Source organism: Prionailurus viverrinus, chromosome C2 (genome assembly GCF_022837055.1).
Source record: "Prionailurus viverrinus isolate Anna chromosome C2, UM_Priviv_1.0, whole genome shotgun sequence".
Lineage (NCBI taxonomy): Eukaryota > Metazoa > Chordata > Mammalia > Carnivora > Felidae > Prionailurus > Prionailurus viverrinus.
In genome coordinates, this window is record NC_062569.1 from 51,398,901 (window position 1) to 51,413,196 (window position 14,296).

General features: G+C 44.0%; 1 protein-coding gene across 18 annotated transcripts in view; it reads right to left on the reverse strand.

Annotated features, from left to right (window-relative positions):
- Positions 1–14,296, reverse strand: part of VEPH1 (ventricular zone expressed PH domain containing 1) — a 759,919-nt gene that overhangs the window by 28,775 nt on the left and 716,848 nt on the right. For 17 of the 18 annotated variants that reach the window (XR_007155827.1, XM_047876091.1, XM_047876078.1 and 14 more), the window contains one exon: positions 10,736–10,853. The exons of the other annotated variant lie outside the window; for it this stretch is intronic. Coding sequence is in view for 16 of the 17 variants with exons in the window: in XM_047876091.1 (XP_047732047.1) it covers positions 10,736–10,853 (118 nt within the window). In the remaining variant the exon portion in view is untranslated. The remainder of the gene's footprint in view (positions 1–10,735; positions 10,854–14,296) is intronic. 18 annotated transcript variants of the gene reach the window in all.

Sequence of the window (14,296 nt, forward strand, 5' to 3'; positions counted from 1 at the left end):
TCAGACAAGGGGGGCCTCAGGTCACCGATGGCAAGGGCCACCCCATCCAGGTCCTGACCATGAAACTGGAGGATGAATACCGCCTCCACCAGGAGGTGCTCCCGAGAGAGGATAATATAGACAGATGGCTACAAGAATTCCCCTTGGTTTGGGCAGAGACGACGGGGGGGGGGGGGGGGGGGGGCGGGGGGGGTTGGTGGGTAGGACTAGCCACTTACAGGACTCCGGTCCTGGTAGAGCTCAAGCCAGGAGAGAGTCCGGTAAGGATCAAACAATACCCCATGTCTCAGGAGGCCGGGAAGGGGATCCAGCCACACATCCGGAGATTACGATGACTAGGGGTACTAGTTCCTTGCCAGTCTCCCTGGAACACCCCCCCTACTGCCGGTCAAAAAACCTCACACAAATGACTACCGACCCGTACAAGACCTCCGAGAGGTAAATAAGAGGGTCATGGACATACATCCAACTGTTCCCAACCCATATACTCTCTTGAGCTCCTTGGCGCCCTCCAGGGTCTGGTATACTGTACTAGATTTAAAGGACGCCTTCTTCAGTCTGCCGCTGGCACCCCAGAGCCAACCCTTGTTCGCCTTCGAGTGGCATGATCCGGAGGAGGGCTACAGTGGGCAACTCACCTGGACACGGCTGCCTCAGGGATTCAAAAATTTGCCCACCATCTTCGACGAGGCACTACACGAGGACCTGGGTGAGTACAGAAGGGAGTACCCTGGCCTCACCGTCCTACAGTACGTAGATGACATCCTGATTGCTGCCGACACGGCCAAAGACTGTGAGCGAGGGACCCAGGACCTGCTGGCTACCCTGGGGGCCTTAGGGTACCGGGCATCTGCAAAGAAGGCTCAGATATGCAGGGAGAGGGTAAGTTACCTGGGATATATACTGGAGGGCAGACAGCGGTGGTTATCAGATGCCAGAAAAGAAACAGTCCTAAAGATCCCTACTCCCACCTCCCGAAGTAAGGGAATTCCTAGGATCAGCCGGCTACTGCCGCCTCTGGGTTCCAGGTTTTGCTGAGATCGCCAGGCCCCTATATGAAGCTACCAAAGAGGGGAAAACATTTAAATGGGCTGAAAAAGAGGAAACTTCCTTTAATCAGTTAAAAAAGGCCCTCCTAAGTGCCCCAGCCCTGGGCCTACCAGACATTACGAAGCCCTTCCACCTCTTTGTAGACGAACATAAGGGAATAGCAAAAGGGGTTCTAACTCAAGCCTTAGGCCCTTGGAACTGCCCGGTGGCTTACCTGTCCAAGAAACTAGACCCAGTGGCTGCCGGCTGGCCGCCATGCCTAAGAATTATTGCGGCGACAGCACTCCTAGTCAAGGACGCAGACAAACTGACCCTAGGACAGGAGATCTGGATCACGACCCCACACACTATTGAAGGGATCCTGAAACAGCCTCCTGATAGATGGATGAGCAACACATGTATGACTCATTACCAGAGCCTCCTACTCAACCCTCCACGTGTGCGGTTCCACCCCAGTGCAGCCCTCAATCCTGCAACCCTGCTGCCCGACCCTGACCTAGGTGCTCCACTACATGACCGTGTGGGAATCTTGGAACAAGTACATAGATTCCGGACGGACCTGACCGACCGGCCCCTCCCCGATGCCGAGGCTACTTGGTTCACTGATGGCAGCAGCTTTGTGCGAGACGGACACAGGTATGTGGGTGCAGCAGTGGTCACCAAAACGGACACCGTATGGGCGGAGGCTCTACTCTCTGGAACGTCAGCCCAGCGAGCGGAGCTCATAGCCCTCACCAAGGCACTGACGCTGGGAGCTGGAAAATGGCTTAACATCTACACAGACAGCCATTATGCGTTTGCCACAGCTCATATTCATGGGGCAATTTATCAGGAGAGGGGGTTACTGACGGCAGAAGGACAGACTATAAAAAATAAGCAGGAGATACTTAACCTGCTAACAGCCTTATGGCTTCCTGCCAAGGTAGCCATTATCCACTACCAAGGGCACCAAAAAGCTGATAACCCAGTAGCTAGAGGTAATCAGAAGGCTGAGCAGGCAGCCAAGGCAGTAGCCCTTACTTCAGTCCCCACCATGACCATACAACTACCAGACCCAGGAGACCCAGTTTTACCAGACTAGCCCAAATACTCCCAGGGGAGTTACAGCGGATCAAGAAACTCCCCATGGCCCAGGAGATAAAGGGATGGTGGTATACACCTAACAAGGAGCTCGTGCTGCCAGACCGGCTCGGAGTCTCAATATTAGAGCACATGCATCGGTCTACTCACATGGGGGCCCGAAAATTAAAAGACTTAATCCGACATGCCGGAATCAAGATTCACCAACAGGACACCAAAATAGAGCAAGTTGTATCTGCCTGCAAGACCTGCCAACTCACCAACGCGAGAGCCACCTCAAATGAAAAAAACGAACCAGGCTCAGAGGCACCAGACCGGGAGCCCAATGGGAAGTCGACTTCACTGAAATCAAACCAGGAAAGTATGGTTATAAATATCTTTTAGTATTTACAGACACCTTCTCTGGCTGGGTGGAGACATACCCAACCAAGCATGAAATGGCTCAGACGGTGGCTAAGAAGCTACTAGAAGACATCTTACCCAGGTATGGTTTTCCTGCCATGGTAGGATCAGACAATGGACCAGCTTTTATCTCACAGGTAACAGGCAGTAGCCAAGGCGGTGGGGGCAAACTGGAAATTACATTGTGCTTATAGGCCCCAGAGCTCAGGACAGGTAGAAAGAATGAATAGAACCCTAAAAGAGACCCTTACCAAATTAACCATGGAGACTGGCGGGGACTGGGTGACTCTCCTACCGTATGCTCTTTACCGGGTTAGGAACACTCCTTACACCTTGGGTTTTACTCCCTATGAGATCATGTTTGGCAGGCCACCCCCTATTATTCCCAACCTTTGAGCTGAACTTCTTGCTGAGTTTAAAGATCAAGAACTTTTTCTTTCCTTGAGAGGGCTCCAGAGGGCGCATGAGGACATTTGGCCGCGCCTCCGTGCCATCTACGAGGCTGGCCCGACTCTGACACCTCATCAGTACAGGCCGGGAGACTGGGTCTACGTCAAGAGGTACCACCGAGAGACCCTCGAGCCGTGCTGGAAGGTACCCTACATCGTGGTGCTGACAACCCCCACCACTCTCAAAGTAGACGGCATCGCGACCGGGGTCCATCACACCCACGTTTGGCCAGCGGACCCCTCCTTGATCCGGAAGGACTTCGTCACGAGATGGGCCGTCAATTGGGACCAACACAACCCGCTCAAGCTCAAGCTACAGCGCATTTGGCCCACCTAATATTGGTAACTCTGTTAACTCTGCTTGTCATTGCTCATGCTGCCAGGAGTCCCCATGCCCCCCAAAACATCACCTGGAAGATCATAGACACCAGCTCAGGGACAATACTTAATCAGACCTCCCAGAGCCACCCCAGGGACACTTGGTTCCCAGAACTTTGTGTAAACCTCCAAACTCTCTTCCCCTTGTCACCATAAATGCAGCCGGTCCCATGATTGGGTCTGTAAGCTACACGACAAGGGGGGAATGAAAGGGCGGACCTACCCCGGCTGACTCCATCTTGTTCTGTGTCCTCCACCTTGACCACGCCTCCTCCCCTTGAGTAACCTCCCACTCACCCGTCCAAACTTCCCAATCAAAACATGCCCGGCGACCTGCGTAACAGGACTCCGACCCTTCCCCAGCCAATCGGCTGAGGCCACAGCCATTACCTCACCAACTGCCCCTAGACCCCAATAAAACCTTTGTGCTTTTGGAACTCGCTTTCTCTCCCCGGTATCTCACCGCTGCGTTGGTGAAGGTAGGGGATTGAGCTCGAGCTAGCTCGAATAAAGGCTCTTTGCTTTTGCATCAGACTCGGCTCCCTGGTGGTCTTTGGGGATCACGAATTCTGGGCATAACAAGACAAAGACAGAGCACGAGTGGAGGAGGGGCAGAGAGAGAGGGAGACACAGAATCAGAAGACTGAGCTGTCAGCACAGAGCCCGATGCGGGGCTTGAACTCACAAACCCTGAGATCATGACCTGAGCTGAAGTCGGCCGCTCAACCGACTGAGCCACCCAGGTGCCCCATGCTATTCTTATTATTACTAAAAACAAATAGAGGATGAGAGGTAGAGCAGTAGGTGGAGGAAAAGGAAAGGATAAGCCACTTGAGTGTGTTTAAAAGCCAATGGGAGGAATCAATTGGGAGGAAGAAACTGAATAGGGAAGAGGGTAATCTATAGGAGAAGGTGGGAAGGATGAGATCCCACCTATGCAAAATATTACCATCCTCTTGAGATATTGGATGACTTTATTCTCTGTGGCTGCTAAAGGCACCTATATGTCATTTACATAGATGAGTTTGTGGCTGAAAAACACATTTCTTTCCTTTCCTAATGTTAGTTATATAGGTGAGCAAAACGTTAGGGTTACTCTGCAAGGTGATGGCCACAGCTCTCCTGAAATATTTTAAGCGCTTTATTTTAGAACTACATAAAAGTTCTTTAAATCAATGTTATCTTAAGGTGGTGTAGTGATAAGAGACTGGTTTACTCATTTTAGTCTGCCTTTTGAAACCATGCTTCTGCTCCACAGACTGGCTTGACTCAGCTTATTCTCCAAGTGAAAAGGACACATTCCCATGTGTGATGATTTGTTTGTGGAGAACCATGGGCTGACTAATGTTTGGCTACAAGTATAAGGCCATCAGACACTTTTACCCTATGTCAGGATAAGATTGTTAACCCAATATGATAAGGCAGAAGGATCAGGAAAGGGATGGGAGATAAAGAATAGAAATTAGCTCCTGAAGGGTGCTAGGTTACTGAGCTTAGTTTATTTCCCATCGAGGCTGACATGTTCTTAGTGCATTTACTATGGACTCTGTGTATATGTGTGTATTGAAACCCTTAGTAAAATATTGAAATTGGGTATCCATAGGATGTTAAAATCCTGTGCACAGCAACATTTCCTTCTTATAAAGATTTATTTTGCAAAAGTTGCTACTTTAAGGTTTCAGTTCAGTGTCTATTTAATTTTAAGAAGGTATTGGATTTTTTTTTAAATTTTTTTTTTCAATGTTTATTTATTTTTGGGACAGAGAGAGACAGAGCATGAACAGGGGAGGGGCAGAGAGAGAGGGAGACACAGAATCGGAAACAGGCTCCAGGCTCTGAGCCATCAGCCCAGAGCCCGACGCGGGGCTCGAACTCACGGACTGCGAGATCGTGACCTGGCTGAAGTTGGACGCTTAACCGACTGCGCCACCCAGGCGCCCCAGGAAGGTATTGGATTTTAAAGTTGCATTTCAAAACGAATCTTCCATACTCACCCTATCATTTACATAATCCACGAATTACTTGGTATCCATACATCAAATACTTGTTGAACACTACTATGTACTGGGTACTGAGTACTGTGTAGGGCATACAAAGATGAATAACCCATACTTCCTCTTCTCCTGTTCACTGTCCAGTCAGGGAATATTAGTAGCAACATGCTGTGTGTGCTGAAGTGTGGGAGAATAGAAACAACAGAGGAGAGGAATTTATTATCTGGGGGTAGTGGTGTTTCCATGTATGCATGTGTGTGTGTGTGTGTGTGTGTATGTGTGTGTGTGTGTGAGAGAGAGAGAGAGAGAGTGAGAGAGCAAGTGAGCTGTGAGTGTGTGGGAAGGTTTAAAAGAGAGAGGCATGCCCATGTCAGAAAGGCATAGAACAGGAAAATGCGAAGAGAGGGAAAAGAAAAAAGATTTCAGGATAATAATTAATCTGAGTCACTATGTATGTATTTATTTTGTCATTAAGTAATTGAAAATATCTTCGAACAACAAGCTGGCATTCAATTTTATGCAGTGAATGCATATTCAGTAGTCTCTAACAGTAGGTAAATGTGAAAATGTGAGGTTATCCTACATAAGCACTGTCCTACTTTTGGGACTCTACCCATGTGTAGGACATAAGACAATATTCTAACATACATAGTAGGAGGGAAGGCATCACAGGGCAAACCTAGCCACTACATAAATCCAAAATGGAGTTTTCTTTTTTGTTACCTTCAAATTACTGTGAAAGTTGATAATGACATTCAATGTTTCCATACTAATGGACTCACAGAGGTATTTGTGGCCCATAGATTGGGTCCTCAGGGGCCATTAAGCTCATTTTCACATTGGTATTTGGAGTGGAAAGTTATCTAGCCCACACTGAAGGTGTCCGGCAAAGGAGAGACACAATGGCTATTACCAGTTTGCGGCGTGTGAAGAAAATCTCCTGGGAGAGCTCTTTCTTTTCTTCATATCATTTTGCAACCATCTCCATTTGCCCGTATAATGGAGCCTGCTTCTATAGCACAAATATTTGAAATCACGTTCTAAAGAGGAATCGTGATAGAAGGGTGAAAAAAAATGCTTTCATTTTCTTTTATAACCTAAGGAGACCTCTTACAGACGATCACATTCAACATCTAAATATCTAGTGACTAAGAGAGTAATCACACTGGGGAGTGCTCAGATTTATAGAGGAGGACATGAATGCCAAAACCGAGATGTCTCTAAGTTATTTTTTCTAGGGTGTAAGAACATAGGCATCCCACGTGTCTTGAGAAATAAGAGTGAAAGTCACGACCTAGTCCTTCCTCCTCCTTTTAACAAATGTGACTAAAGCCAGATGTGTTCCAGGATGATGCTGACTAACTGTTACTGCTAACATGCACTAGCAGTTCCAAGACATGAGGGCAACTGATAAAGGGGATTTGCTTGGTTTTCCAGAAGTAAGTTCTGTTCTGTTCTATCCACTTGCTCAATCTCTATTCTCTCATTCATGTGGAGTAATAGGATTGGCAATAAACACCACCAGGCAAATCTCAGAGGACTCTTGAGTTATTACAGTGATTTTCTAATCGTCTACTCTGTACTTTTATAAAGTGATTATCAGAAACTGAGTCAGCAATTGGAAGGATTGGAAATAGCTTCTACGTACCTATTTCCTGCACGTGATGATTTCCCACACATTATCATAACAAAGCCCCTGTTCTTCTTTAAGTAGAATAAGTCATCAGAGAGGTAGATATTATAACACTGTAGAATTTCCAGTACTTGGAATGGGAATATACTTGGAATATAATTGGAATTTCCAATACTCAATGTCCTCAATTTGGATTTGCCTAAGAGGTTGAAATCTCAGGTTCAGGAATTAGGCTGCACTGAATCTTGGTTCTACCACTTGGTGGCTATGTGACCTTGGGAAAATTACTTGACCTCTTTGTGTTTCAGCCTCCTCATCTGTAAAATGGAGTCGATAATAATAAGAAAAATACTCAGCTCATTGTTGGTATGATAAATGACAGCAATTATAATAATTTCATTTTTAGACTTCAGACTGCTGTAGCATTCAGTTTTTCCTAAGTTTATCTGCATCTAATGGATTCAAAGTATATTTTACTGACTATCAGATATTAAATGCCTGTGAATGTCTGTATGTTGCTAGGAGTGCTGGTGGGTGATAAGACTTTAATCTGAAAAAGGGAATGTACTTAGGTGACCATGTAAGCCAGATGATTTGCTGTCAATTTCTGAATGGGTCCCCTAGTTTGGTCTACACACTGTTAAGGAGGATTTATATTGTAGGATGTCTTTCCTGCTGTCTAATTGAAATTTTATAAATGCCTCATGTTTTATTTCTCATTTATGGAGATGCTAAACAGCACTTTTTGTTTTATATTGGAACAATGAATACTTGACAGCAATTATTTTACCATTTGTCAGTACTTAAAAAATAATACAGTTTTTTAAAAAATTTCTTTTGTCTTAGGCTCCCCTATCCTACTTCTTTAAACCCATCCTCTCGGAGGTTGAACCCCGTGAGGGGAATCTGGACTCTGAGGGCACTGATTAAATCCAGAGCAGTAACAAGACTCAGGTACAGTCTGTCAGGGGCTAAGCTGGGGGCTATTTGTTTTTTATATATTGACTTATCTCAGGGAGGAAAGAAGCCCCATCTTCCTTTACCAGATTTACAACGCACTGGGTATGGTATAGCGATGTATTTGATTTGATTAATACATAATCACAATCTTGAAACATCTTACTTTAATATTTGAGGCATATTTGATTTTGTCACTTCCAAATATTATTCATTCATTCACTCACTCAGCAAGTATTCATTCCCTGCTATAAACATACAAGGAAGTATGCTAGACTTTTCCATATATGCCTTCTGGCCCTAACTGGATTATGAACCCCTTCAGTGCAGAGATATTGCACCTTACTCATATTTTATCCCAAGCCTTGGCCTGCAGAAGACATTCAACCAATACAACAAACATACATTACGTAAATGAAAAGTAGGATTCGGGTACTACGTTTGCTGTGCATAACCAAATAATAAAATATTTATTCCTATGTCTCGATCATCTTTAAAATTTAAGAACATGAATGTAAATATTGTCTCCATGAATAATATATGTCGGCAGCATTATGTTAGACCTTTCATTTCTATGAAATGTATAATCTAGATGCTTATATAAAAATAAGATGAGATCAACAACCTACATACATTTTTCAGGGAATCAAGAGTTTTTGGTGAAAATAATAGTTGAACATAGGATTTCTCTCAGACTCACATCCCCTTTCATGTAGCAAAAGGAAATGAACAAAGAAAGCTAAGCACACTGAAGTTTTTAGGGCCAAGCATTTTGATTCAATATGTTCTGCTATAAAATATTTGGCCTTGTTTGAATTTTTATTGCTATATGTTCTCAGTCTATATTTAACTGTGAGAAACACAAGTAAGAAAGAGTAAATGTGCAAACTGTTCTTTTCACGTGTATGGCAGAGAATTTGAGAAAACATATATTAAAGGAACACTTTGTGTTTTTAACTTTCAGCCCCTCTTCTGAGGCCTCCGTTGGCCAGATATGATTAAATGCTTATTGAGCTAAGGACTCAGCTTACTTGGAATGAGAATTCTTAAGGGTCTCTCAGAGCCATCTAAGATAAGCACCCTACTTCGCCATGCTCTCAGATAAAGTTTCTTTTACGCTGTTTTCCATAGGTGGAATAAGGTCTAATGAGAAAGTTTTATAACGGAGACATTCAATTCCCCAATTCCTTATTTGCTCAAATTAACTTTTTAAAAATTGGGGTGTTCACTCTGGCATCAGCTCAGCGCAGACTCTGTAATCAGCCAACAATGTGCGCCTCACAAAGCCTGCCATCCTGCACTGCCAGCCTCTTCCATCCACAACTTTTCCGTGGGCGAATACAATTTAGCTGGTGCCTCTCCATGAGCCCCTCACAGCTGCATCTGGCCAAATAAACAGGCTTTCTTCCATTCAGTCTTAACTTCTTGGCAGTTAGCAAGAAAACAGACTTGCCACAATGGGTAATCTTTAAGATGCTCAACATCCTAAAACGAAAGGAACGGGTACAGGTGGTGTAATCTGTGGCTCTCTAGAGAGTGGCTCATCTACAAAGTGGCTTTGGGCTCAGCAGTGTTTTATCGTTGTTCTCTTGGTTGAAACTGCAGTTCTCCAGCACTGTCAGTGGTGAGAACTCTTTGTCCACAGAAGGCAAATGAGTGATGAAATACTCCATTTGCAAGGACAGTATAATTTGTGAAAACAGACTTATTATCAACCTAACTCCACTGGTCAGATTGGAGCAAGTGTAACCAGGAAGGCAGAACGACGGAGTGGTTAAGAGCATTGGCCCTGCAGTCAGACTGAGTTCAAAACCTGCTGCTATTAATTTATTACCTGTCTGACCTCAGTTAATCAAATTGCTCTGTACCTCAGTTTCCCCATAAGTAAAATGGAGATAATATCAGTACCAACCTGATAAGATCATTGTAAATGTTAATGAGCTATAGCTGACATGTTTAGCACAGGGCTTGGCTTATATTCACTAATTGTTATTTTTAGGCAAAGTCAGTAGACCAAATTCTTTGGGCAGCAGACAGGGAAGGAAAGGGTGAATAACAGCTAGGAAGGCATTCCTCAATTAATTCCTCACTCTTGAAGTGTTTCACAGCAGAATCACAAGCAAAAGTGTAAGGGGTAGGGCGCCTGAGGGGCTCAATCAGTTAAGGGTACGACTTTGGCTCAGGTCATGATCTCAGGGTGTGTGGGTTCAAGCCCCACATCGGGCTCTGTGCTGACAGCTCAGAGTCTGGATCCTGCTTCAGATTCTGTGTCTCCTTCTCTCTGCCCCTCCCCCACTCATGCTCTGTCTCTTTCTCTCTTGAAAATAAATAAACATTAAAAAAATGTTTTTTGAAAGTGTAAGGGGTGACCACGAGATGACAAGGTTGTGCATGCATTCACTCCTTTAGCAGCATCTCCTTTCTTTGAGGTTTTTGACAGAACACCTCTTTTTCTCTAACCCTCAGGGTCATCTGGACTGAAATGAATGCTTTCAGGACAAAATAGCCAGTACTACTTTCTTGATGACTACACATAAGGTGTTGTTTCTCTTGCTCGTTTCTGGTTTATGTTTCTCTCCCTTTCAACATCTTCCCTTTCTCTCACTCCCACTTTGGGGAAATATGTCTCTCAGCATGAGGCAGAGGCCACCAGGCATACCTCTGTGCATTATTACAACTTAGGACGTTCATGCAAGAAGAAGGCCAGTTAGAATGGCAGGGCTCATAGGTCCCTGTAAACCCCAGGGGCACAAGTGATTCTGAGCAGCAAGAGGAAGGGAGGGGTCTCTCACCGGTCGCTTTCTCGGGGTTGTTGCACATGAAGCATTGCCATGCTCCTGCTGCTTCGCTGAAGCCAAATACATCAAAGAATCTCACTTCTTCCAGATGGAGCTGTACCTGGTCCAGATCCTGTTCCAGGAACACAAAGCACAAAGCACATAAGCTGATCTGCCTGCTACGTAGCATTCGGAGACTGGAAAAAAAGGGATATGGGAGCAGGATGGCCAGTACTCAGACTCAGTGCTAAGGACAAGGAGGGAGCATTGAGAAAACCTCTCTGAGCCCATCTTGCAAAAGAGCAACTATCTCAAACCCTTCCAAGGGACTTCTCTTAAGTGCAGAGGACAGTGATCTTGGGCCCCAGAGCTAGGCCCCAGGGCTCGGGGGTGGGGCCTGAAGCGGTCCAACATTTTCTTACATCTAATGGCAACTCCAGAATTTCTAAAAAGAAGGGGTACGCAAGGGACAGCGTGGTTGATAGGAAAGTTGTAGGGGAGTTTGTCTGTTATTTACACTTTGCACAAAATTGAGGATCCATTATCCATATCAAAACATTATTTTTGTTAGGTTGGCTTCGTAGGTGGCTGGTGGGAACTATGGGAGAGAGCTTAATCCCTCAGCCCTTTGCTCCGGCACCGTTTCAGTTTTACATTTTATCTTAACGGTATATGCAAATCCTGAATTATATTCCATGGTGCAGCTGTATTGGTTTTAATAGAAAAATAATGTCTTAAATTACTTATCAGTAAATTAATTAATGTTCCCCCTCCCAATAGCTGAGTTGAATGGACACACCAAGAAGACTGGCGCTGTTTTATGTGCCCTGTGGCATCGTGCCAACGTGTTCCTGTTTAAGAGGCAGAGGAGAAAGGTTCTATTACACTGTAAATGGATGAAATACTATTAGCCTAACCAAATTAAATAGCTCTACTGTCCTCCTGAGGCTTTCCTATTATGTAAATGCCTTGTGTCCTCTGCTACAGGGTGGTCAGAACTGCGCTCTTAAAAGCTTGCTTTCCTCAGACGGATTTAATGTCTTTGCTAGCCTTCCACGTGCCTATCTGACTTATGTGTTTGTCCTCTGCAGACTTGTGATTTTATTCCCCTTCCTCTGGTCCACACATTCTTATCTTCTACCCATAGTAACAGCTCTTAGTAAGCCCAAGAGCCAAAGGATGGAGGCACTGTTTGTGCTGCTTACGATGGCTCAAAAATAAAGAATGGGCAAGTGGCTCCTCAGTTTCTGCCCCAAAGCTCCTGTTTCCCAGGCCTATGTTTCTTAACAGAGGTGAGAAATATGCCAAACCCTAAGAACCCTGCGAGAATAAAGATCTACTTTGTTCACAGTTGTATCCCCAGAATCTAGTCCAACATCAGGAATGGATTAACATTGGTTTGCAAGCCCAGTGCAAAGTTTTCCAATGAACCATATGAAAGTATTATGAACATTTAAAGGGAATTCTTTTAAGAGAACATTTACACTCACTGGAACATAAACACAATGAAGGCAGGGATTTTCTCTGTTATATTGGCTGCTATGATCTCAGCGCTAAAAATGCCTACCCCATAAGCAAGCATGAAATAAATATTTGTGGAATTATGAAAGGCATAAACTGGGACTAGAAAGAAATACTTTTCAGCATTTTTTATTAAGACTATTATAGCTTGTGTTCTGGCATTGGACATCTTGGAGCCTCAACATGCTGAATATAGTATTTTGAGTTGCTAACGTTTAATACCATTTTTTTTAAAGCATGTTCCCAAGATAAAGACTGAAGAAGCACCTGGGAGTTTTGCAGGTTTCAAAGGATGAAATCTATATTTAAATTTATGGGGGAAAAGCAGATGTTCATAAATCTCAGTTTCAGAACTCTGAAGTCTCTGAAGTCTATTGGCCATTGGCATGCAGATCACTTCTCTATTTCACACACAACCAAGGATCAATTTTTCATTCACCACAAACACTGCTAACAAACAAAGTACTTAAAATAATACTTAAGGGTTCCTTTATTTTTCCTGTTCTGAGACCAGAAATGTCCCAGTTTGTTGCCTACAATCCACATTTGTCTTGGCAATAAGTTACTTAAAAAGTTTAGGACAGATGGCAAGCTACATCCCAGCGTTCAAGTTCTGAAGTCAAAAGCAGGCTAATTCTTTAGAGGATTTAGGTGTTATGCAAAGGGAACTGACTGAAGAAGATAGAGGGTAATTCTCTGAACTGTTGAAATCAGCAATAACAGCCAACCTTGAAGAGAGACAGATGCAACACATGTAGCTCCAAATATTGTTGGAAAATCAAAGCAAAATAAATCACAAAACAAGCAACCACAAACCATCAACTAGCGATACCTACATTTTTGGAATTTTGGTTTTTTGACTGTGCTTGAGGTCATTATTTCTCTCTCCTACTTATCTTCTTTACCCTCCTGGGTCTTATAATTTCTGAGGCCTTGCCCGAGAATTACTATATGGCTTTTTTTTTTAATACCAAGAGAATTAAAATTGACTTATTTAGAGAATTTTAAGCTTATTTTAAAACAACTAGACCCCAGAAGAATAATAAAAATCATTCATATCTAAGTATAGGTCCTCCCTGAAGTACTTTAGTTCAATGGCATTGTGGTAGACAGACCCTAGGGTGACCCGCCCCCCACCATAATTCCCATCTTCTGGTGCTCATTCCTTCATGTAAACCCTTCTCAGGTGTGGGAGAGACCTGTGACTTGCTTCTGAGAAAATGACAAAGATGATAAGATATCAATCCCATGATTATGTTATTATGTACACAAACACATACATACCACATACACACTACACACACACACACACACACACACACACACACCTATCTTGATAGCATATGCATAAGGGAGACTCTCCTGTTGGCCTGAAGAAGCAAGCTGCCATGCTATGAAGTGCCTATGGACAGAGCCACAAGGCAGGTAACTGTGGGTGGCCTCTTGGACCTCAAGGCAGCCTTCAGCCAATAGCCAGTAAGAGTTCCAGGTCTTTAGTCCTACAATCCCAAATAATGATATCTGCCAACAGTCTAACCACGTTTGGAAGCAGACCCTTCCCAGTCAAACCTCTAAATGAGATCATAGCCCAGCCAATATCTTGACTGCAGCCTTGTGAGACCCTGAGCAGAAGACCCAGCTAAGTCACAAGCAGACTCCTGACCCAAGGAAACTGTGGGATAACAAATATATGTTTTTTTAAGTTTCTAGGTTTGGGTAATTTGTTATGTAGCACAAAGACTCAATACCGACATTGTGCCATGAAGAAGGGAAGGTGACAGACACCCTGTTGGCCAATTCTCAATTAAAATGATGATTTTACTTAGAGAGGTCACATGCTTCTGAGAACGCTCCAATTCAGGTCTCAATAAAACCAGAAGAATATAAAGAAAAAGATACATAATCATAGTAAGAATACAGTAAGAAAGGTTTTCTTGATAAATACTATCGAATTCAAAAGGGATAGAGGCCCCTGGGGGAAAAATGATGTTTTTAAATAGCCGATTAAATGAACGTTTCTTTATTTTTTTAAAAAATCATTAACAGGAGTAGGAA